The sequence below is a fragment of the Frieseomelitta varia genome, unplaced genomic scaffold, assembly GCF_011392965.1.
Source record: "Frieseomelitta varia isolate USP_RPSP 00005682 unplaced genomic scaffold, Fvar_1.2 scaffold_190, whole genome shotgun sequence".
Taxonomy (NCBI): Eukaryota; Metazoa; Arthropoda; class Insecta; order Hymenoptera; family Apidae; genus Frieseomelitta; species Frieseomelitta varia.
In genome coordinates, this window is record NW_025109639.1 from 517,109 (window position 1) to 543,836 (window position 26,728).

General features: G+C 36.7%; 1 protein-coding gene across 1 annotated transcript in view; it reads left to right on the plus strand.

Annotated features, from left to right (window-relative positions):
• LOC122539091 overlaps positions 1–23,894 on the plus strand; it is a gene marked incomplete at its 3' end in the record, with an annotated part of 175,890 nt that extends 151,996 nt beyond the window's left edge. The window contains exons 3-4 of the mRNA XM_043673711.1: positions 16,039–16,087; positions 23,642–23,894. Coding sequence (XP_043529646.1) covers positions 16,039–16,087; positions 23,642–23,894 — 302 coding nt within the window. The remainder of the gene's footprint in view (positions 1–16,038; positions 16,088–23,641) is intronic.
• Positions 23,895–26,728: the final 2,834 nt, after the last annotated feature.

Here is a 26,728-nt window from a genome sequence, read left to right on the forward strand (position 1 = left end):
CATTTCTTAAAAAAAAAAAAAAAAAAAAAAAAAAAAAAAAAAAAAAAAAAAAAAAAAAAAAAAGTTTTTTTTTTTTTTTTTTTTTTTTTTTTTTTTTTTGAATGATTAATTTGAATGCGTAACATTAATAATAATCTCGAGTGAAATCAAAAGAAAATTTAGAGTAAGATCTTTATCATCATAGGTCTTGAGCATATATTTGTGCATTTTTCCTTTTTTAAGGAAACAACTGAACAAACAATTAAAATTGTCTTGATGCAGCAACGCCCCTCTACATTAGAGGTAGAAACGTAGATTACAAGCAGACAATTTATGCCAAAGAGAAAAACCTAAGACTTTTAGTTTCTAGGTACACATTTGCTGGGAATGTGCGCAGGATTTTTAAAATAATTACAACTTCTATGAAACACTTGTACATACTTTCAAATGAAAAGTCTCGTTCCCTGTGTAATGAAAGTTGAGAATATTTCGCAAAAATTCTACCTGCTCTCTCGGCAAATGTTGTGTAGAAACTAAAAGTTGTTGGTTCTCTCTTTAGCTCAAATTGTGTGCACGTAATCTCCACCACCGCGAACAGGATCATTCTAAATAGTACTGCGATTTAAATCCTGCTATTCTAACAGAATATTTGTACAGTAAAGCTTCTTTAATTTCATTCTTTTACGACGAAATTTGATCCAGTGCAGTATATTTCTCTTTCCACGCAGACAGAAATTAATTTTCATGTTAAGTTTTTTTTTAATTGACTAGTCTAACTTCTTCAATTAATGTAATGTATAATAATTCATTTATATATCTTTCTTTACGTGCAAGAAAATTTTTACATTTGATTTTTCCATCAAACATTTCAGTCTCTTTAAGTTCTACTAATGTAGAATATTATATTTATATTTTTATTTATATTATCTTATAATTGAACAGTTGTTACGAATCTGCATGTTACTCTACATGATTTGCTATTTTACATAATTCTACAAACAACCCCGTCGCCGCCGCCGCCTGAACATCAATTAAATTTAAAACCGGAACGAATTTATTGTCGGACAAAATATTTTCCAATTTAGAAACAATGTAGTTACGAAGAGTCGCGAAAAAGAAACCGTTCGGGAAAGTTTTGTCATACAACTGAAGAACTATCGATTTCTCTCCGTCGACCAAACTCTCGTGCATCAAAAAAAGTGATTAATGGAGAATCAATTCTGACGGCCAATGGAGCGTAGGACTTTTTTCCACTCTGAAAATTCGGTGTCTCCTCTTTTTCCGTTCTGTGCACTAACATCGTATCTCTCGCTATTGTTAATTTTTTTTCTTTTTTCTTTTTTAAGTTAAATCCTTCAATCCGTGAAGTTCTCATCGATCGAATTGATTTTCACGTTATCTCGGTTGATATAACCGAACGTTGGTTGTATCGACCAGATGCTCACGCGAGGTTAATTACAGCATCGTTGAATATTACAATAAAGTAGAATAAATTTCTCGTAACGTTTGTAGTACATGCCATCAAAGGGCTGAGTTCGCGCGAGTTGTTTCACCGTGGTTCTTAGACCTTAGACCATCGATTTCGGTTACATGAGGGATATGTAGATTGAACGTCTTTGCGTTGAATATTCCGCATCTAAAGTCGAAGATCTGGGTCTGCCAGCTCACCTGACTAATGACTTCGATAAAGTTCAGATCAAAGATTTCCGAACGATCCTCTCAGGCATGTATAATTTACCGCGGCTATATCAAACAATTTCCTTTCGAAGTTCGTCGATGTATCTTCCAATAATCCGCTGATGATAAAAACGAAAAAAATAAAAACGAAGAAAAAAATATTTAAAAAATTGAATTCTTGGAGCCGTGTCAATTTTACATTTAATGCTGGAACAACCGACGATTAAAACGTAAAATTCCCATTAAAGACATTAAAATAAAAGAAATAGAATAACTTTACAATATAATGGAGTACACGAGCTTTTATTTATACAGTAGTTTGGTATAAATAGTATATTTATTAAATATGGGAAAGAAGTGTTCAGAATCACGTATAAGATTCGAAAATTGTTTAAATTGACGAGATGTGTTTTATTTTTATATACTATATAATTGCCCTTGTACATTGTAATTGTCTCTACATACTTTATAAATTCCCTTGTACACAAGATTTTTTTTTTTAACTGAGGGATGGATTAATATTATAATACTATGTAATCGAGGAATTGAAACTCCAGTCGACGTCAGTTCAGCACACGTTGACTAATCTCACGCGATTGATTGGCAGAAATCAGAGGCTTCGTACACTCCCTGAAATGAATCGCCGACTTTTATCATCTTTCCACTCGCGCGTTCTAAACTGTTCACCGCCTATAGTCTTCATATCGAATACCGTGCAATTTCTTATGCAAACGAGCGGCGCTCGACCGATGCCCGAGATCCATATTTTCGAGGCTTTATGACCAAAAACGAGAACGAGCACACGTTTGTCAGACTAAAAGTCGTCCCGCGTCACCCCCGTTTAATTGATCTCTGGCTCTGCAATCATTCTGCATAGTCATATCCGACGTGTAAACACGCGCAAAAAGCGCTATATTTCTTTCCCTCTTTGCTCCTTTCCGAACTAATTTTTTTTTCTTTTTTTTTTGATTATTAGCTTCTGTCGCTACGAAAATTTCAAGAGAATTCGAGAAGCAGCGAAGCTAAATCGAACCACGAACAGATTCCGTTCGCTTTGTGCCTTGGTCTGACCTTGTTTCGGATCAAGATGACGCAATGACAGCGGAAGTAATTCAGTCTTCCGGCGAGGGCTTTGTCTATTCGTCCGCACTGTTGACTGGGTCGACGATAAAGGCAATGGAAAGTTCAACCGGTTTGAAACTTTCGTATCGATGCATACGTTTTTTTCCCCCCCTCCCCTCCCCTTTTCTTTTTCTTCCTCTTCCTCGAATTATCGAATTATCGATCGGACTTGCACGATAGCAAACCGAAAATAATTCACTGCCTCTTGAAGTTAGAGCAACGTTCTCCAGTTTCGTCTGCCCCATTTGCTTGCACAAGTATTTGGTCCTGTTTACTGCAACTTTTCTTTACGAACGTATCGTCGATGTCGCACAACATTCAAAACATTTTGAATATGTTACATATCGTGTGAAACATTTTAAATTGCTCGTTGAATTATTTTAAAAACTGTCGGATTACACGAGCCAGCTAACTCGTGGCTCGTTCAAATGTCACAATACGTAAAATTGTGCTTCGTCCATGTTGTTTCTAAAATCTGCAATAGCAAATCGATCATTTCAAATTAGTTAGTTCTTTCGTTCTCCATCTCGAACGAGATGTGCTCCGAAGCCTGGTGGGAATTGCGAAGGAACGTGGCGTTCGCGCAGGGCGGGCCGATCGAAACTCTGCGGTCGTCGTACGCCCGGCGAATTCCGGTCACTTCCGGCCCGCCGGAACGAGTAAAACAATTACCGCGAATGCCACGTTTCATGGACTGCGCTGGTCACCGGGCAGGACTCGATTCCTGCGGGCTATTGTTAGTCGTTTCCGCGTTATTATCGGCCCCGGGGATCGTGACTCGCATCTAATGAGAATTCTTGGATATTTGAACTGCAGCCTTCGAAACGGGACGCGTGACTGAACAATTAATTGGGATTCGAAGGGGTAGATCGTCCGAGGCTGTTCAAAAATGCGAAAAACTTGGCGAATTTATTCTCGTTAATTGCTAAATGGGAAGTTACAATTTTTTAGGATATGTATATAAAATTTTTCAAATATATATTATATTATTATTATATATAATATTATTTTATTATTAAATATGATTTTTAACTTTGCGTTTCAATCTTTTTTTTTTGTGTGTGTCAAAATATTACAAAATTCTATATTCGCTGCATCATTTAAAATTTTCCACGTTTTAGATAATAGAGATGAGAATTTTTTTAAATATTTTAGCGATGAATGGCTGGGAACTGTAACAATTACTTAATTTCTTTAATAAAGTTTTAAATTCTAAAGTTTTCGTTTTTACTATTATCAAGAATGTAAAACATTATTAAATAGTATATAAAATTCAATTAAACAGTGTAAAATAGCAACGAGTACAAATAATCAATTGAATATCAAGGAAACATTTTTGTAACTATTCCTCTCTGCATTTCCATTTATGGAGTGTTCACGACTTTCGAACAATTATACCAGTTTTATCCAAATGAAGTTTCATAAACGCATGTTCTCATCTCCATACAAAGTTACAGAAAGTAATTCGAAACGTAAAGTACTTCGCCGAAATTGAACGATGTTTCGTCACGAGATATTTTGTCCATAAACAAAATGTTCTACGAACTCTCGATTCCTCTTTCGCGGTGGTCGAGAGCTATTATCAGCCCCAAAAGATATGGAGTGACATCAAGAAACATCGCACGGAATAACTGGTGATTTTCGGACGACGGGCGAATTCAAATTTTCGAACAAAGAGGGACAGGTGACATCTCGATTACATCTCGATACAGCCAATTAAAACGAGGAAACAATCCTGTTCGAACGGAACAGAAACCGAAATAAATCATGCATCCGAACGACCGAACGAGTTGGAACCACATTGCGTGTTGGAAAGAATGGAAGAAATTAATGGCAGAGTGGAACACAGCCATCCAGTAGAACGCGTCGTTGCGTCGCGATCGTCGTTGGAGTTGGCAATGCGAGTTTGGTGGGACGTGGCGGCGCGGCTCTCACGCGAAAAATCGGTCCCCGGTCGATCGATCGAATTCCCCTCGAAGCGAACTGACCTTCCGCGTGACCCTGCTCGTTTGTCCGCACCCGTTGCAGCCTCACCTGTCTCGCGATTAATAAAGTGCGATAGCCCGATACGTTTTATGACCGAGCGTTGCCTTCGACCGCGACGCCCCGACGATAAAGGATATATAGCTTTCTATTTACGCTTCATCGGCATAAATATTTTTCCGAGTGCGAGTTAAGAGTTTCGACAGAGTCCTCGCCGGCGGGAAGTTTGTCTTCTAGGATAAGCGTCGCTATTTTTATGGATTAATATATGCATATAATTTGCTTTGACGTTTTAAAATATATGTGTTCTGCTTTTGTTACAATAATTCTTGTTCGTGGAACGACTTTTTTTAAAAATTGCAATTCAGAAACCAGTCAATGACGCGACATCGGTTAATGAATCATTTAGCGAACTTTCATTGGCACATGTCGGATCTGTTAACTGGTACTTAACAGATTTGGAATTTTTAATTTGATTGATGTGTAACTATTTGTTTCGGAGAAAATAGAAAATAAAGTGAAATTTAGGTTTTTAAGAATGGCCTCACTCGCGTGATATAAACTCAGTCGTAATAAATAATAAAATATCATATATATATTATTAATTAATATACACATATATAATTAATTGGATATAATAAAAATTATAATATATATTAATATCTAATAATATTAGATAATATTATTATTAATATCATAATATTAATGTTAATAATATTATTAATATCTAACAGTTTATAAAACTTACAATTAAATATCGTTCGAATTCTTTCAGATTCTAATATTAATTATAATTCAACGACCGTGGACTAGATTTTATTCCAGAGTAGTGGCGAATATTTATATTTCGTTTGCACTTTATACAAGAATTATTATACATTTTACCATACATTTTAATACTTTCATACTGGAGACAATGACACCATCGCGTCGAGTATACGCGAAAATTTCGAAACTTAAAGAAGCACGCTTAATTATCGATGCAATTGAATAGCGACCGGGCGTCCGTTCCCCCAACACGTGGGAACCCTTCTAATTTCGATGGGGGGGTACGCGTTCGAATTACCTTTACGGTTATTGCGCCAGGTCTCGGTACTTTCGTCGAATATTATTGCTTTTAAATGACGTGTACGTGTTACGACGTTACGTGCGACCATGCAGTTTCCGCCGTTTCGAATGTTTCGCTTCCAATCTCTCCGAGACTTTCTTTTTCTTTTTCAAATTACACTCCCTTTTTCCTTCGTAATGACGCAACGAGATCTACATATTTGAATTTTATATACCCTTTAATTACACTCGGTTAGCTTGTACTTTTCATCGTTACGTTCACCTCTACGATTATATTCCATTATCTTATATTTTCAGTATTAACTCGCTGTTATGTGTATGGCTAACAATAAGACGTCGCGAGTAAAAACGAATCGAACTACAACGAAATTGGTTCCTTTGGGCGATCAATAATTTTATCGTTAAAATTTATTGGTGTTGTTATCAAAACTTGATCATTTATCATATTCGAAACTTACGAATTCAAATGCCGTTTTCCGGAAAATGACGTTTTAAAAGAAACAATTTTATTCTATCATTTTCATTTATTTCTCCGCATAGAGTATTCTCGTGTCCAGTGCGGAGTTAACTAGATTTAAGTATACTCGACAAACTTTTAAACTCGATTTTCTCGCAAACGAAGGTTTTTAACGAAAACATTTTATTCTTTCCTTTTTTTCACGTCGAAAATCACCCTCGGTCGTACCACCCTGTCCACTTACGGGACACCCCGTATATAATAAATTCATTTTATTTCCAAAAAACGAGAGTACGAACGAAACATAAAAATTTCACACAGAGGAGTGAAATTTTCACTGCAATTCAAACAGCGACATGGCATTCTTCGCAGTTGACGGGGTAAAAAATATGTGGCCGTCGCGCGACGAGGCCACGTGTAAGTTGCACAGAATTGTACAGTCGTTACTTTGGAAAATATTTCCTCCTTTTTCTCCCCTCGCGGCTAAAACTGAGTGCTTCTTTTGATACCAGTGAAGAGAGTTTAACTGCTTTAAGTAGCGTAGACGAGGCGACGTCGACGTCGACGTCGACGTCGACGCGACGTATCTTTTATGAACGGGAACAGGGGGTGCTTGGAATTGCAAAAACCGCCAAGCGCTTGGTCCGTGCACACTCGACGTTGATAACTAGATTTGTTTGCAATTTAAATGTCCGTCGATGTGTCGAGATTCCCCGCGATATATACATACATATATGCAGTTATTCCTTGGTGTGTGTGTTCGTGTCTCTGTGTGAAAAATAATTCACGGTGGTCAACTGGATTCTTTATCTTTATTATCTCGTCTCTTATCTCTCTCTTTCGTTCACGATGAAATGCATAAACGAACCATTAAATCCAGATTTTGTATAAATTCTTTTTCTATTAGTGTTGATGTTTAGTTGCGTAGTGAGTGGCATTTTGAGTGATTGAAATAATTGAAAGTAAAAGTGAGAATTATCGTATATTTTGATTTCTTCCAATATTTAAATTTTATTTAATATTTCATTATTCGTGGATTGAAAGACTATTCCGAAACAATAAAGCATTATAATTTTTAATTTATTATGCATGAAACGGAGTACTAAGTCGTATCACTTATCACAAGTTTTGTGTAAATCCTTTTTTATTGTTAATACTAAAATACGGAGCAAATATAATAAAAGTATCTTGGGTAATTCGGTTTTCTGAGAATTGAATGTTTATACAATGAAATTTAAGAAATTAATAAAAAGTGAACCTGATCAGTCTGATCTCTTAAAGACTCAATAATCGATGTCTTGGCAATCTCTATTTTGAACAATGAGCTATTAACATTGTCCAGTAAGAAAAAATAAAGGAGTATAAATTTCTTTTTAACTAGGCCAAAGTTAATTCGTTCGGGATTCGAACCAACTGTAAAATCACTCGAAAGAAATAGAAGACGCTGTAACTTTCGAACGATCTTTTCAACGTTTAAATTCGACTATGCGAGACGATTTGCACGAACTTGAAGCGTTCCTTTTCTTTCTAACTTTGTTTAACTGCTATTTCCATAATGAAGTTTCGCCCTTTCGCCTTCAATCATCAAGGCGAACCGTTTCTACCGTCACGCGAGTGTATTTCTGACGAATTTTGTCAGGCTTTCTATTTTTCTGAAAACTTCTCAAAATATTGGTGGAACGATTTAATTCAGGATAAAGTAATCTCGAAATATTCTACGAACATTTTAGAATGATTAAATGCCGAATGATTCAGTAAAAGTAAAAGGCAAAGAAAACTGCACATTCGTTGTGCTTTTATTTTAATATATCGCATCAACATATTAATTCAAGTCTATTTTATTTATCATCTTACCGTGACAAATTCCTTTAAATTTTCGGCAACTTCCCAAAGCACTAAACGATAACCAGAACGATCGAGAAATGCAAATTTTCACAATCATCCACGAGAATTCGATTTGCACCGTGGCACTTCAATTTTCTTAATTCTTTCGTGATTCCTTTTCCGTTCGGAGCGAGATCATTGACCAAACGAACGCATACGACCTTCCACTCTTCAACGACCAACCAGAGACTGTTTGAAACACGCTGCACCAATTTCGTACGAATGTTCTCTTTCTCGCTTCATTTACCTGCTCAAGCAAGCGCGACGACAAGCAACTAGGAAAAAGTAGAGAATTCCAACTTGCAGCAACTTGCTTCGAAATGGAGGAAAGAGTTCACGTGCAGTTCCATTTAACCCTAGTACGGGATCGTTTCCAGCGATTAATTGAAAATTATACGATTTGTTGAGCAGAGAAAATTATATTAGTATGTACATTACTATATGGTTTAAAAGTATTGGGGCACTTCCTGGTTTCTTACAACTGATTGAACTGGACTTTTAATTTAATTTAAATAAAAATTCTTCAGTCGTTGGACATTGTATCGTATTGTTGGAATATTTGTATTTTCTTTATACTCAATTTTTATTTCGTTTATTACGATATTTTTACGATGTAACGAAATTGTAAACCAGTGGCGACTCGTGCTGTACCACCAATTTTTCCCGACACATAAATATATTTATCAATTTATTTACACTTGCTTGTGATATTTAATTTTATCATAAATAATATTCTATACAATCTTCTTATTTTGTACGAAAGATAGTAAAAATCCACTCGTACTTACAGTGTGTACGTGTGTCTCGAAAGTTGCAGCGCACTGCCCACCATCTCGAGCCACGAGCCGCCATTGTTCATAACTGTACGAAACCTTACCTAATTGAATTCTTCAGTCGATCAGTTGACCGAGATAATCTCTCTTTAATTTGCTAATAGAAAGTACGCTCCTGTTTTGTCCTCGTTTCATTACGTTCACCGCGAGCACGCGAATATGAGCTTGCTGCCGGGAGGTTAACTCGCATTTGCCCGCTTAAAAAGTTGTTCACCCAGAGATTATCTCAAACTTCGCGGCGATAAAACAGTTTCGCCGAGAAACACGGAAATCCTATATATTCTTTACGGAATAAAACAGAAACGTATCTCGCATAATGCCTCATATTAATCCCTCAATTAACTTTCGTTAGACCGAAATTCCTTTATATTTCGCAAGCGGTTCCGTCTGTTGCCGTGTTCTTCGTTGGAACGTAGGCAAATGCTGCCGGGATTCAGCTCCGCGCGAGTCCGATGCGATAAATTGCGCGAGATTTTCCCGACCGCGAAACACCGGAAGCCCATTTAACCGCCGCTGTATCGTATATTATCCTTAATTGCGGGCCCGACGCGTGAAATAATCGCGAAACCGATCGGGGCGAAGTCATTTTTCTTCCGGCTGGCTCTGTAACACCGAATTCCCAGTGTACAACCACCGTGAAAATCGATGCATTTCTCACGACGTGTGTTGGAAGAACGTTCGGCGCGCTTGCTCATTGGAAATTGCTTGTTAGTCGCTGAAGAACTTTTTTCCCACCTTGCGAGATCAGTTTCATTAACTTGTCACCGACGCAGCGATACAAACCCAAACGATGGGTAAAAATTTCCATGTATGTATAATTTATTGTATTAATTGTATTTGCGACAAGTGAGAAATGTTTATCTGGCAATTCTTTGTGCCTTTTCTCGTGAAAATTTCTGAAATCGAACACATTGGTAGGGATTGCACCTTTGAAAAGGAAGAGGGAAACTGAAAAAAATGTGGTTTCAGAATGAATTGATTAAATAATTAAAACTTTCGGAGAATCGTACGTTACATTTTAAATAATTCTTTTTTTTTTCACTACGAATAATACTGTCATTTTGTAATATTTTAAAATAGAAATAAAGAAGTTGATGGCGAAATGTATATATTTGATAAAGAGTGGAACTTTCCATTCAGTGGTGATCTATGAGAAAGATTCGCAAGATTTCAACTATTTTTGGACGATTCTTTTTTTATTCTTTTTTTTTTAAATTTCATTTTAAATTACGCGTGCCAGTAAACAGTGGCGTAAATAGAGTGAACGAGAATTATCAGGCAAGCAGATAACCCTCGCTCACCTTACACACGTCTCACATTTACCCTACTCAAATTCTTGATCTGTCTGATACGAAATCGGAATAATGAACGAGCTCATGTAGCGATTCCGCGATTCTTATATGGTATCACTACCATGCAAAGTCACGCGAGTGCTCGCAATCGTACAGAAATATTATTTAATTCTCTCTCTTACATACGAATCTCCTTCAATTGCGAAAATCGTAGTATAGAGGATGGATTAGAAAGGACAAGTTACCTTTTTTTATTATTTGTTATTTATATACTTATGATTTATTGTTTATATTTGATCTACCACTTATTCACTTCTTATTTACGAGCCATTATTCACGTTCGATTTGTTACTTTATTTGCTGTTTTATCATTTGTATTTTTATGATTTATTATTTGTTATTCGTGCTTATATTTCATTTACTGATTGTTATTTATACTTATCATTTAATTTCCACAGATTAAATTTATTTTCCAAATTTATTTTCGACGCGCCAATCGCGTGCCACGGAACGAAAGGAAATCGATACGTCTTCCGAGAACAACGGCGACCGGTTTTCGTCGAAAAATTTCCAGCGAGAGGACATCTTGCAAATAATACGTGCTCGAAGAGACCGCGTTTAACATTCCACGTCATCCGTATTACACGTCGAGAACACGTCGAACGACATCCTCCCCCCACCCCTCTCGTTTAACCTTCAACGAAGCATCGTGCTTGCAAGCTAACGAATTTAAAAAGCAGACTGTCGGCGCGTCTCACCCCGTGAATCCGGTCAGCAGCAGCGCGATGCATCCGTCGCGACCTGATTTCCAGACAATGGCAGCGACGTTTTTGCGCTGATGTCATTGAAAATTTATCGAACACCGCGGCTCGGAGGAGAGACCGTGCGAAACGTCTGAAAAGGGAAGTGCTTGTTCGCGATGCTCGTCCGCAAATTGCCGGATGCCTCGGCCTTTCCTCGTTTGCACCGGCGTGCCACGTTCTCCATCTCTCTAAAAGAGTTCCCGTAAATACAAATGATCGAACACGTTTGTTAACGCAATCAGCGCGTCAATTAAAATCTCAAGCCCGATTAAAAAGAGGAAAAAGAAAAAAAAAAAAATATTTTCCTTTTCTCTGTCTGTGAGCGTTGTTTAAACACTGGAACCACAAAGTGGTCAAAATGATCAATTTGTAATTTTTCTTAATTATTTATTTGTGAATGAAACAGTGTATCTTTGGAGATTCTCCAATATATAAAGACAGAAGCTTGTGTTCTCTTTGTGTTTTGTAATTTTTGCTCGAAATTTTACAGTTATGGAACAGTGCATTGTTGAAGATGTAGATATATTTATAAATATAATATTCTTTCTTAAAAATATTAAAATATTAAATAGAAGCCTTTTCTTCACAGTGTTACAAAGTTTTCCTACCTTTTTTCACTCAAATGTCATCGATGGAAATTTTATGTCTCAATCACGTCGGAGGGGTAGTCGCAACAAGAACGAACAATGCTGCAATTTGCCGCGGCAAGAGTTAATTTTCCGTGGATGTTATTCGGAGGGGCACGTCCGTGCGACTTTTCTCGGCGAACAATGCGAGATTAAGCAAACGTGAGCAAAGAACTGCGAAGAAACGGCGATATTCGCGACGTTTCTTCTTGGCATTGCGAGCGCCCGGAAATTCAAGCCCGTGCGATTTCCCTTTCATCCATGGTAAACTTCCGATGGAGTGTCCTTGCCGTATTTCCTTTCCGCACCGGCGCGAACCTTGGAATATCATCTCGTCGTGTTTTAACGACCATTCTCCCAACGTATACCGTGAACTTCCGCCCTTTCTTTCGACTTTCATACCGAAAATGTAAGATCATTCTTTCCAGCTGCTCTCCCTCGTTACAAAGCCCGGACGTTTCACGCGAAAGCTGCACCGTTGTGCTACGTAAACGAAGGTTGTTCATCAAATTGAAGAGAATTTTCGAGAGACGAAATTTTGCAACTGTTCCTGTTTATCGAAAATAATCCGCAATATTAGAAATAGAAGATTATTATTCGACGTTACTGTCATCGTAAATTGTACGATATCACGCGAGAGATTCATCACCTGAAAGCTCGCGGCGCCAGAAATAAAAGGTCGTCCTTTCCAAAACTGTTTCGTTGCAGAGCTTTGTTGCAAAAGTTTCACGCGAGAAACGCATCGTCGAAGAATAAATCCGCGCGGCAAACAACGGACAAGAATTTCTCAGCCGCGAATCAGTGAATTTTTATGACCAGACGACTGAGTGACATCTCTCGTTCGATCTGCCGTCAACGGCTTTTCTTCGCGTTTTTAATCGCTCAACGGAGCCATTGTCGAATTTTCCACGTGTTACGCGACGTGCCTTCTGCTCTTCGTTTTTCTTTTTTCCTCGGCGTTGTTCCACTTTCCGCGCGAGCCGGCGTTAAAAGAAATCGAAGATCCGGCAGCGGTATGATTGTCTCGGCGAAAATAAAAGGACGTGTGTGTGTGTTGTCTGTAAAAGAGGTGTATACTGTGCGATTTTATTGCGCGAGATTGTAGTAAAAAGAAGAAAGAGAGGAAAAAGAAACGCGTGTTTGATTAACACGTTGACTGCCACGTGAAATTCATATCTGCGTTCTACTTGTACGATGGAATATTGGTCATGGTTGTGTTAAATTTTATTATTTTTTTTATTACTTTATTACGTTACGTTACATTTTATTATTTTATTATTAATTTTACAATATTACGTTATTATGTTAGAATTGTGCTACGATGAAAGTGAGTGTAGTTTTCATTTTATGGTATTATCTAGTGAACTGAATCAATAACTATGAATTACGCGTAGATCGTTCTTTATTGCTGTTAAAATTAACACGTTCTCTACCAGACTGTTTGTTTTGTGTAAATCTTTCGTACATTTCCAAACATATTCATCTTGCTTGAACCGTTTAAAAATATTCCTCGAAAATATATCCAGTCAACGCGTTAACTATTAAGAATTAGCCTCTTGAAACCGGCTTTTGTCCTATCAAGTCCGACAGGTCGAGGACCATCTTTTAGGAAAACGTTGCATTAATGCGCACGTTCCTGTAGATAGAACGTTGCCTGATAAGCTTTGTTAATTAAGCGGCTGATTAATGGAGCTTGTTTAAGGGAAATAACTTTAAGAAAACAATAGATGTCACATTCTCTCTTCCTTTTATTTCGGTGTGTCAAACGTCGAAACGAAGCTCACAGCTGTTCCATCGATATACATAATTGTACTTTCTGCGAGCTTTTCTTCTGGGTTTAATGACTTTTCTGTCCATCCGTCGTATATTTTATCATTTCTCTTTTTATTATAGAGAAATGCAGAACAGTATTGGCCAAGTTTTTTTTGAAAAATAACGTAGTAATATTAAAAGGTGATATAGATAATATTTTCCTTAGTAATATATTGTAATAGTTTTTAGAATTATTATTTAAAACGAATTTGGTCCAGTTAGAAAAATGTTGTAAAAATATCGTTGTAAATTGTCTATTAAACGAGCAAGCTTTTGAGGCAAGTACGATTGTCATTGTTCTTTCATATTGTTTTTGAATTATTTCGATGTACGCACCTACGTTGGAAAAAGTTTGGTATAAGAATAAAATTCCCCTCCGTCATACAATGTGACATTCATCTATTCAATATTTTATGGAAACCGAATTTTTTTTTGGAATCGTACATCTGCATGCCTCTTTCTTAATAATTCTTCAGTTAAAATACGCACCATTTAATATATACAGGATATCATTGCCCTAATAAAATATTTCCCAGATATAAATAATACAAATATGTTTTACTATTATTATGTATTCTTTCCCTTCTGTATTTTCATTCAGATTCATAGAGTATTTAATTATCGGAACGATTGATACTTACATATGTAGATCAATGTCTCGCTCGATTATCCATCTTTTGCATTTTCCAGTGGAAAAATATTTTCCATTAGACGAACAAGTCTGGCTTTTTATTTTCTATAAATACGGCTATCATTGATCGTCCGTATTGCTTTTAAATTATTTGAAACGCATCGGATGAAGAGCCGTTTCATTCCGTATATGGCGCGTTTGGGAATATCAATACAGCGGGCTTCGATTTTTGCAAATCCGCTGGAGACACGCGAGCAAATATAAATATATGTCTATTTTTCCAGAATAGAAAGAAAATTTCCGTGACCAGTTGTTACCATGAATTGTCTCATTCTCTGTTTCGTTGTTATGGAAAACAGAGGATGAGAGAGAGAGAGAGAGAGGCCAAATAGATTTTAAAGAAGAACGAAAGCCTTTGGAAAGTGATTGATTACCCTGCGCCGAGCTACGATACATGGCGCTTACTTTCTTGCTTTCTACGCCGTTGTAAAGCGTAATAGCTGGGCAATTTTTCAATGTAATCGTTACCTGCTGCAATCCATTTATGATTTTTTCCCTTTCCACCTAATGGAACGAATTTGCATCCTGCGTTACGATTCGCAGATTGGATTATCGACTTCGTCGTTCTACAGTTTGCATACATTACGGCACACGCACAATGGGACAGAAACGATATAAAGATAGAAACGAAAGATCCTCTGAAAATTGTAATTGTAGAAATCTAGCGTAATATTAATAATAATTGGCCTATGTGATATCTCGGATCTGCTAGTAATCCGCGATAAATTTCGAAAGAAACGAGACTGAAACGAAAGCGAGCCGGGGATTCGTTAAGGAAAATGGAGCGTGCTCGTCGACACAACGCAGTGGAAAGAAGAAGAAGAAGAAGAAGAAAAAAGAAACGGCGCGTAAACGCGGTACAAAACCGAACCGTACGGAACAAGTTTCCTTTTGCTCCTAATTGACGGGGCTGGGTCGTGCAAAGTGCTGTTCAAAGGCTCGCAGGCCGATTCCATATGCACCCCAGTTCAGCAATTCCACTTCAGCGAAGGGCTGAAGTTGTTTCACATGCGTTGGAACTCGAAAGAGAAACAGGGGAAAAAAAAAAAAATGCACCGTGCGAGAAAGGAGTCGATAAGGGGTGCGGATACCGCTGAGAGGATTTGCCAGTCGCCGCGGCGCGTACTCGACTTTCCGCGGGAAAAGCTCGCGAGCCTTGAACGCCCATCATCGAGAAGCTCTCGCGTTTGGAAACTTCTCATTGTCAGTCTCGGAGCGAACTCTGCTAGGGAGAAATCACGATGATCGAAAGTCAATCTCCGCAAATTCATCGTTCATCCGGAACATGCACTGAATGGATAGTCGACGTGACTGTTATTAGATTGTTGCGTGTCCGACGGATGATCTCGGCAATGCGTAAAACTATTCAGAATTTTTGAATAAAAGTGTCGTTCAATAATCACTTAATTTGCGTTTTGGGGTAAAAAGAGAGAAACGTGTTCTATACGTTTCTTTTCCAACATCAATTTGGATTGTACAACACTGTGCATTATCTAATTGAGTTCCTCTTTATTGCTATTGACAATTGTTTTTATTATTTTTATTTATCATTGTCAATAGTTATTATAAATATTTAATCAAATATTAAAAGAGAAGAAACTCGAATAATTATAAATTCTTTAACACTCGGTTGGCTCAATTACGGCGAACTTTATAAATATATTTCTTAACTGCATTGGTTTGACTATAGAAGTATTCGTAATTTATTTCACAATTTCGTAGTAGTTGTTGAAAACTTGCTAATGCAGTTTGAAGATAAAATTTGACGTTAATGAGTATTTCTACATGAATGATATTTTTTATTGTTTCAGGCTCGATCAGCCGGTGACCAGCTCGACGTCTGGGATGGACAGCAAAAAGGTACAAACGATGGGACTTTTTCAAACTACGACGATCAATACTTTTCATTATAAATGCTTGAGAAGACGTTTCGTTGATGAGAAAAATTTACTTCACTTATTTTAAATAAATTATTTATAATAGTTATCGGTTGCGCATAATATTCCCTTTCGGTTGTTGACGAGGAAATGGTATAATAGTTATCAGCGAACGAAATTTATTTCTGTTTTCTTTCTTTGTCAATTTTCGTGCGATCTGCATCAGAAAGTATCTTCAAAATGTTTCTAAAAAAATAAATGTTTGCAAAAAAATAATTTACAATTTGCACTATTATGAGCGACGGAAACAGACATTTTTCTCTTGTACAATTATTGCGAATAAAATGGAATTCTTCTCATCAATAATGATTGTTGGTACATTGCAGATTTTTATGCATTTACAAAAGACTTGAAGGTACAAAAATTGCGCCGAAAGTGCACATAATACGAGAAGAATATATTAAAGTATTCAAAGTATAGTGCTTTTCACGGTAATCGATAAAGAAGACAATCTTCCATCTAGATGTTTTTAATAAATTTTTTTATAAAAACATTTTGAAGAAAAATCCACAGTCTCGTTGTCGACAATGCACAGTCTTACTCCGGCTACTTATTTCTCATTTTCTTTAACAATCAAAATTTTTCAATCACGTAGTTCTTCGAAATATTTTCCCTACAGTTTTACGATTAATATTCTCGACTCAATAAGTTTCGATTACTGATATGTATTTCTCATAAAAATCTTCGAAATCAAAAATTACTTTTCGAGAAATTCTAGTCGAGAAACGTCGCGTGCACGAGCTGATACAAACCGCCAAAGAACCTAATTAACCACCGCGACCGTTTCGAACAAAGACATCGGCAACATCGGGGAAGATTGGGATAACCGAGGGCGGAAGACCGAGAGTTACTTGCCCCCTGCCTGAGAGGGCGTTGCGTACTTTCGTTTGAGTTTGAGCAATCGATACGCGTCATAGGGGTAGTTGTGAAGGTTTTCTTCTTCAGGTCCGTACGATCCGGGACTCTGGTAAACTTAACGATGTCGTTTGAAGTTAACGCGATTAAATCGCGACGAGCGATATAAGCAGGTCTGATCCAACGCAGAGATCTCACTGAATTAACCGGGCTAACTTTAAACGCTTCCCAGTTACGTCGTTTGCTCCTTTGATTACCGGTTCGCTCTTTGATAAACTGCCAGTCACTGCGCGATTTAATCAGACCAATTATTCGCGTCTGCAACAGTCCCGCGAGTTCGCGACCTAACGACCGAGATAAATTTTTAGATAAGGAATATCGCAGGCTGAGAGAAGACCTTCTTTTTGCGATGTCGCGAACTTGCGAACTAATAATTTCGGGGCCATTTCACGGTTTCGTTGTTGAAAGTCTGCTGTTCCCGCTGTTGTCGCGTAGAACGAAGATCGTAGCTAAAAAATTTGACGGTAATTTAAGCTGTTTGCAACTTCGTAAAAAAGAAATCGTATGACAATCCGCTTGGTCTCGTTTTAAAGCTTTCACACTCCTTAAATTCGTTTTCTCCAGAAATGATTTTTTTTAGAAGATAACATTTCTTCAAAATAAAATAAAATAATAAAATCTATATAATAATATATTTAATAATATATAAAATAATAAAACATTTTTTTCATGAATAGATCCAACGTTAGTCTTGGAGACTGAAATTTCCTCGCTGTGTGCGATGATATTTTACCTCTTTCCTTTTTATCGATCACGAGTTGACGAAAATAGAAATCAAACTGCGAGAAAGATATAATTAACGTGAATTAAGATCAAACTTTGGTTTAAGATCAAACTTTGGTTTAAGATCAAATATGATTTTAAAGGAACGATACCTAGTATTGGATACGTCATCCTGAAAGGAATTTTTGGTAATATGATTTTAAAGGAATGGCACTTAGTCTTGAAATAGTCTGGAAACGGCCACAAATGTAATATAATCATCAGAACATTTAGAAATATCGGTGCAAATCTTGTATTCTTGTCAGAATTGAATTCAAAGTCAGACTTTAGTTTCTGAAAATGTAGCTGGTATCTGATACTAGTAAACTAGAAAAGTTGGAAGTTAGGAATTATAGAAACTTATCCTTGTATTATAGAATTAGAAGAGAAATTTATATTATATTATAATGTAAAATATAATATATATATATATATATTATATATATATTATATTTAAAATATAATATAATATATTATACATATTATAAAAGTTTCATATTATAGTTTAAAAATCTTGTTGAAGTTTTATATTACAGTTGAATGACGCATTTCGAAATTGTTATTGAAAGAAAATTGAGAAGTTCAAAGAATTACAATAATATTACAATATATTAAGATGTAGCTAGTTTTTCTATACTGCTTTGGTGTTTCTAGTTGTTTCATTTCATCTGGACATTTCTAACGTGAAAACTATCTGCAAGAAGTGCTCCTTAATTCTGGAATTCGTAGTTGTTATGAACCTAAAATAATCAAACTGGACGATAGATTGAATCACGTGCAAGTACGTGCTATTTGAAGGATAAACGTAAAATCCAACCACCGAACACCAAAACGTTCATCTTCCTCCGTAAGATTCGCCATTTTGTTACTGTGTCGTTCCATTAGCTTCCCACGAAGGTTGCAAACGATGAACTAAATACACTTTCTTTCCGTCATTTGTCCCGGAAGCTCCGGCAAAACGGCGCGTGACTGTTCGCATCGTTTCTCCGCGGAGCGACGCCACGTGGAAAAACGGTGACGAACGAACGCAAAACGCGGTGGCAATTTTAACCTGACACGAACCGTTTCGAACGTTCTGGGTCGTTCTCGTCCCATTTACGCGCGGTGGCCGCAGTGTAGAAAAAAAGAAGTCAGGCTGGGCAACTTTGTTTGTTCGCTCTTTTCGCGAAAGGAACTTCCCCGAAAGCAATTGATGGAGTTCCGAACTCGCTTCAAACCGTGAAGACAGACGACTTTGTAATTCGATGGTGAAGTGGAAATTTCGGTGAGCAATTTTCTTCCTTTTCGGAAGCTGTCAACTGCTCAATACTGGCGATCGAGATGTGAGAAATATTTTAGTGTAAAAGTATAAAAATCACAAAAATACACTTATATGTAGGGGTGTGCGAGAACCTGAAAATATCGGGAACCCGATGATCGGGACAAGTCGAGTCGGGTCCCGGAAAATTTCGAGATTCCCGAAGGAATCGGGTTTCCCGAAAAAGTCGAGATTCCTGAAAATTTCAAGACCCGGCTATCGTTTCTCGAACTACTCTACAAGTATATACGCTGTATAACAGCCTACAAAATATGTAAATACACAGTTCAAGTTCTTCTGCCAGTTAAAGTTATTGGAAACACGGATTCTAAGAATCGTGTGACCTGATGTAAACGAACGCGTGACTGCGTGCTTCGTACTTAAATATTATGTACGCTGTTGAGCAGTATCATTGAGAAACTCGGCGAGCTCGGACGTATGTTTCAAAATCTGTGTGAATTTAATAAAGATTGAAAATCTTTAAAAAAAAATGTCGAGTGATAGTGAGAGTAATGTTGTGGTAGCAGGAAGTAGCGCAGAAGACATCGTGCAAAGGAAGAAGGTAAAGAGAAGCTCTGTTTCGGAACATTTTCAAGAAAAAGATGATACAAAGGCGGAATGCACGCGTTGTCACCATGAATTGAAAAGTAAGCAAATACTACTGGTTTATTACGCCATTTGAAGCATATCCATCCAAACATAAGTATATGTACTAGAAAAGAAACTGAATCGATATAAAATTTGTCGCATGTACAAAATGATACGCGAAAGATTGTTAAACTGAAAGATATGACAGAAGGAATTACTCGAATGATGGTTCTAAATCTGCGACTTTTCGATATAGTTGAAAGCGTGGGCTTTAACGGATTATTTAAGCTTGTTCCTAATCCCAACTCTTTTGGGAATCCCGATTCTTTCGAGAATCCCGATAAATTCGAGGTAATTTCCCGATCCCAAAAAAATTTCGTGTTCCCGACCCAACCCGATATTTCGGGTTCTCGCGCACCTCTACTTATATGTATATACAATATTTTAAAACGCATAATGAGTTTATTGTGTATAAATATTTTTTTAATGACAAAATTTCCATCAATTTATTACGTAACGTATAAATTATATGTAAATTATCAGAAAATATATAAATATATTTTGCACAGAATAATAATAAATGTAATTATAAATATATTTAGTATAGAATAAATTATATTTATGTTAATTGTAAAATTATATAATTATATTTCAATTTATATTTATTACTTCATTTTCTGGAAAGTTTTCTCATATAAAAATAAATAAACCAGATAGTTAGATGATCTCATTTAATTGATATATCCCGTACTTACTTCGATATGAAATATGAATCTGCAAAGCCAGGCTTCGTGTGTGATCTATATCCTAATCTCATGATGAATATTCATTCCGGTTTAGCCCATACATAACAGCTATAGATCATCTATAAGACGATTCGATAACTGTTATTAATTCGTTATCGAACTACGAATGCCAATCTAATTTACGTTGACGTCTTCGATCTCATTCTTTTAGCACGAATTATAGTTCGATTTTACTTTAGTAGTAGTTGGAAACTTAGAAGTTTCTTTATTGCCAGACTACTGATTTCTATGCGTTTAAAGGAAATTCGAAGAAAGGAAAATGCATAGATTGTAATCGTAATAAAAGATGTAAAAAATATGCGAAATAGAAAATAGTTAGTTGAATTTTATTGTATTATTAGTGAAATACTTACGGTTGATAGAATTTTACTTATTTTATTGTATTTTATTTAAAATTAATGAAACTAGTAGACAAAACAATTTGACAAATTATCACTTTATTTAATTTTACAATCATTATCATTACAATTAAAATAATTTCGCACCACGACAATTAAATTTTATTGTAATTTTACATGATTACACTTAAAACGTAACAATTTTGATTGTAATTAAAATGTAACAATTTCGATGGTAATTAAACATCATTTTACAATTATTATTCGACTATCGATTTCAATCAAAATGCACAGAACACGCGTAATGCACAAGAAATAAATAAAGCACGTAACACACTATACTTCCATTCCAATAGGACAATAGACGAGATAATTGTTATTAGCAAAATTCTGTTATTCTACAATAATTGACAATATTAATAACAACCTGTTAATAATTAGTAAAATTAATTGATGAAACAATCTTTTATTTCGATTCCATTTCTGCATTCTTATCTTTCGTCATAAAAATTAGTGATATTATTGGATGAATATCCACAGTCTGATTATTATTAGCCGTTTACGCTAATCAGGCTAATAAGAGCTTTGTTTTCTCCTCGTGAAATTGCTGCACGTCAGCAATGATTGGAGAACGATCAGCAATTAAAATCGGCAATTCGATCAGCAAAATTTTTCGAGCGAAACGAGCTCTTTCGGCAACGAGGGCTGGAGGCTGAGGGGGAGATACGTTATCGGCCCTTTTAATTGAGCAAAACGATGAAAAACTTTTAGTACGGCCTCTGGAAATTTCTCCAAGCCTGTCTCAGTCGATTCGGCGGTTGGACTGACCGGGGGAAAAAAAAAAAAAAAAAACTCGAGAAGAATCTTTCAATGAGCACAAGTATTCCTCGGGAAAATTGGTCCACGGCCTGTAAAATGTGATTTGATTTCTCTTCCACTCTGTCGAAAGGGGGGTAGGAACGTTTCGCATTAACCAGCTCGTTAGCAAGTCCTGTTTTTTCTTTCCTTCGTGAAAATCGAACGGTCGAAATTTGCTGCCCGGTCGCTGACCTTTCGGTAGATCGATTTTATCAGATTTGGCGTGTCTCAGTTTTATTAATTGAACGTGGTCCAATGGTGCATTTGCTTCTTCGTATCTTGGTTATCGTTGCTTTAATTTAATTTATTCAATTCAGAGATATTTGTTTGAGATATGTGTGTGTTAATACATGTATGTTAGACAGCACGTTTTTAATACGAAATTATTGGCTATTTTAAATTCGATGTTACTTGATTTCTTGCCTTTTTATTGAAATATCCACGCGCATTCGATGAATAAAATTTATGTTTAATATTAATTACAATATGTGTCGTAACTCTTCAACAATCGAACTCGCATTCTATTTAGATATCCTTTAGAAATCGCGTTCGATTTATGTATTTATATATTCATATTTTGCTATTGTTTTGCCGCGCGCTGTATGGAATTCTCAGCAAGAAACATTATTTCGAAGTTACAAGCTGCAAGTTTTAAGAGAAATGAAAACTACATTCTTCTCTTCATTTATTTTAATTTTCCTGAGAGCCGGATTAATCTGCACACGTTAAAAATTAGTTATTATAAAATATGTTCAATGATAATCTGCAGGATATCGTTGATTCGAATGTTAATAAGAATCATTATGTGACTATAATAAACAGTGAAGTGTCAATTTTCGAAATGTATTTTTATTTTTTTTATTATCGGACGTGGTCGAAATAAATAACATCGCAATTTTACAAGTATCCCTGTCGACGTTGCTCCCTTAGTTTTATTTCGAACGTGAGATTTTGCGGGCAGTCGATAAATTTTCCATCGGATGGCCGGAATTTTCGTGCTAACTCGACCGGACAGGAAGCGGAAAAGTGGCTACCAATCAGCTATCGTGAAATCTGTCGCTTAGGAAGCAACATGGCACTGCACTTCGGGCTACTTTCTCGTCTGACCGGCGTAAACGAAGTTACTCTTTCAAAACTGACCGTACCAATAGTCCCTCGGTCCTCTATCCGCTGATTTTAACAAATTTCATCGGTCAGCCCGGCGACGTTTCGTCGAAATAATTCCGTCCCTTTTTGTAAACAGTTTTAACTCATTAAATACCAAACGATCACTCTTCGCAATTAGACAGTGGATTTTTCTGCAAATGTTTTATCTTTTATTTTTGAAAATGTAATTAGGAAAGATAGAAATTCACATCGGTGGGAAATTCTTTTTGTATGTTTTATGTAAGTGTTATAGGAATAATACGCTTATTTGCGTATTTTACGATGATACATTTTGTACATGCTTTAGATTCTTGCTACAAATTCAGAAAGATCTACGCGCGATGTCAATTTCTTTCGATTTTACAAGGTTGTAAAATTTAATAGTGGAAATAAGGGTGATAAGAAATATATTTTCTGTAATTCTTCGTAGCCACAATTATAAATACATCAATTTCCTCTTAAATTTCACAAGATTCTAGAGTCCTCGTGGAAGAAATAACAATAAGAAAATAAATTTATTAAAATTTCGTAGCCACAATTCGCAATTTTCCACTTGCTGCGTTCCATTTTCAAAACGCACCTAACCCAAAATAAAGTGAGCGAAACAAGCAAGAATAGAGTGAAGTGAAATAAGATAAATCCAGATTTATTTTTTGTTTCGCGAAATTGTAACAGTTTCGATATTTAGCGTTCGATACTGATTGTAAGTAGACTGTACAACCTCGGAAAGACACGGTGGTATGAGTAAAACTGTAAAATGATTGCAGGTTGTCCAGGCGGCGCCGCTGCCCGTACCTGTCCAGGTACGTAGCAAGAACGATGGCTCGGGGGTGGCTGCGTCGGTGTCGGGGGTACGCAGACGAAGCGGCTCCCAGGGTTTACGATCACCAGCCGCGAAGAGGCCACTCTCCGCCCCGGTTGCCCTTCAGGGCTGGCTACACAAACAGGGCTCCGAGGGGCTCATGCTCTGGAAGAAACGGTGGTTCGTCCTCTCCGAGTACTGCCTCTTTTATTACAAAGGTCAGACCTCTCTCTCTCTCTCTCTCTTTCTCTTTATCTCGTTCTCTTCCCTCTGGAATTACGTGTCGCGTTCCTTTCGTCGTGAAACCGTTCCCATCTTTTTCTCTCTCCTTTCATTTTCTCTCTGTCGTTTTGTCTCCGAAACGACGCAAGACACAATTCCCAACGCGAAGTGGAACACGCGACTCGTAATTCTAGTGGTTTCATTGAGAATACCTACTTACTTCTTTTTCTCCCTTTTATCTCAGCTTTCTTTCTTTCTTCCTTCCTTCCTTTTTCTGTAAATTTTTATTTAGTCGTAATTGTAAACGCGAATGGGAAAGATCTCTTTCCTCGCAGAGTAGAGAGTGTGCAGGTGCTTCTCGCGCTGGTTAGTTCTCCTGAATTAGCTTGTTTATTTCCGGCCATCGTGCCTCGAGTAAATTTTTAAGCAAAACGCTCCTTCTCCGGGAAATTAAACTATCCTTCCAGCTGCGAGTTTTTAATTTCTTTTCTTAAACGAACTTTAGTTTCGAAATTAGAAACGTAGAAATAATTCTGGCCTGTTCCCTGTTTGTCCATCACTGTCCAAAAGTTTGGGTCATCCTGTCAGACGTAATCCTGTTTCCCTGGCAAATGAAGTTATGTTACCATTAGACTGCATACGAAAGTTTTCTCGAATTTTCATTTTGTAATAAGATTAAGGACATTTTTCGTTCCATCTAAATCAACTTTCCAACTCGTAAATCATGTTAAAACTTTTAAAATATTTTTTAAAAGAAATTTACTATTAAAGTTAATAATTTTTATAAATATGAAATAGTAATTGAAAAATGTTCATTGATATGGAAATTTGATTAAACCCAAGTGCAATTAAAATTTTATACGATGCAATATTTGATACGCAAAGATCTAAAATAATACTGATAATACTGACTATTTATTTATAAATGTTTTAAGTTATATTTACAATTAAAGCAACACACTTTATGTACTAGTTTAATATTTATTTATTTATTAAATGTAAAATCAATGGCTGTTTCCGAACTTGTGGAGGGTAGTGACGAGAAGTAGTATTAGTCAACCATTGGTCAGACAACGTAAACATCAAGCTATCGCAAATGTTCCGTCCCTACATTATTCACCTACGACAAAATATTGATCGTATTAAAGTTGACATGCTTCGAGCTTCAAATCGACGTTTGATGCATACTATTTAACAGCACATTGAATCAGGAAATAATTTTATAACGCTTGCGCGGTACCCGCTATTTCATATGCAACAACCCGATAACTTCGCCTCGCTCACCTGACATTTTATCGCGTTTTCTGCTTTCATTCGCTTTCGTTACTTCCACGAGCGTACGTGCAATTAGCATTACGATAAGAGAATCGGTATGAAATTAACAATTTCCCTTCACCCATTTACGTGCCAAGCGCAAGAGAGAGACCTTGCCGTAGCCTCAACTTTCATCCGGCTGTTTCGTTCGTTTGTTTTTTCATCGTTACACACCCTGCCAATTTTCCGTCAGGCTGTAGCTGGCCTCCTCTCATTATCAATCTTAACTCTTTCCGGCCAGATCGTTCCCCGTGAAAATGCTAATTGCACGAATTCCTTAATTTCATACTCACTTAGCTGCTCTCCCCGACGACTCTCTCGAGACGACGCCCCTGTCTCTTTACTATGCGAAAATGCTCCCACTTATTTAATTGTCGATTCGAATTTTCAATTCGGAAATTCAATTTTCGAATGATGTCTATACTATACTAATTAGCTACTCTATCTATCTATAGTGTGCTCTATCTATAGTAATTTGGTTGTAGTACTCAATGTAATTTTGTGTATACTACACGTTTAAAGAGAATAATAACAGCAATAAAAAGGATAAAAAGGAAATAATTGAACAATTAAACAAAATATATCTCTATTCTCGGATCAATCATAGAAGCCTGAAGTGTCTGATTAAAATTAGCTTCGACGATCGGTAGTGGGTTGCTCGTCAGCGTCCCGTTACCATTGTCTCCGCAATTAAACACCGATTCGGGAATATAAAATCTTACAGAACCAACTCGGCGCGTCGTTGTGAACGTCGCACACTCGTGGCTCGTGTTTCGTCTGTAAATGGCCGTAATTTTTTCGTCGCGCGCGCGATTCCTTTCTTTCTTTGCCGAGTGAAACCAGCCTGGCATTCACGTGGCACCGTTGTTGTTAATTAACGCGATATTCTGCGATGGACGCACAATGGAAACAATGCGCGTCTGGGTCATTATCCCGCCAGTATAAATTAATTTACCATTGCGTTTTGCTCCACCTAAGCGTGAACTCGTTCACCGCAGATTTTAATATTCGCGCGCGTATCAGCGGATTGTGTTACAGCCTCGTTTCCAATTATTACCCTCGTTGTCTGTCACCATTGTCAACAACGTGTGTATCAGACGCAGCGAGCTTCCTTTCACCTCACTCTTCCCCGACTAATTTACCAATTATTCCTTCTCGCGTATTTAATTTCTACCACGAAATTGCACGGCGTTCCCCGTGCGCGAAACGTTATATTAAAACGAGCGTTTTAACGTAATATTGATTTAAAATCATTTAGATGGTGTAGTTTTAAACGGTTTCATATCTTTATGAAACGATAATAGAAAGACAGTTTCGTTCTTTGTTTTTTTTTTTTTAAATTGCGTATTTATTTTTTTCGCATAATCATCATCTGTTGCAATATATAATCGTATCAGCGTTGAATCAATTTTTGTAATCCATTCGTGACGAATTAAACACTTGACATTTCAACTATGGGCACGAACTCTCTTTACCTGATACTCTCTCTCTCTCTCTCTCTCTCTCTCTCTCTATA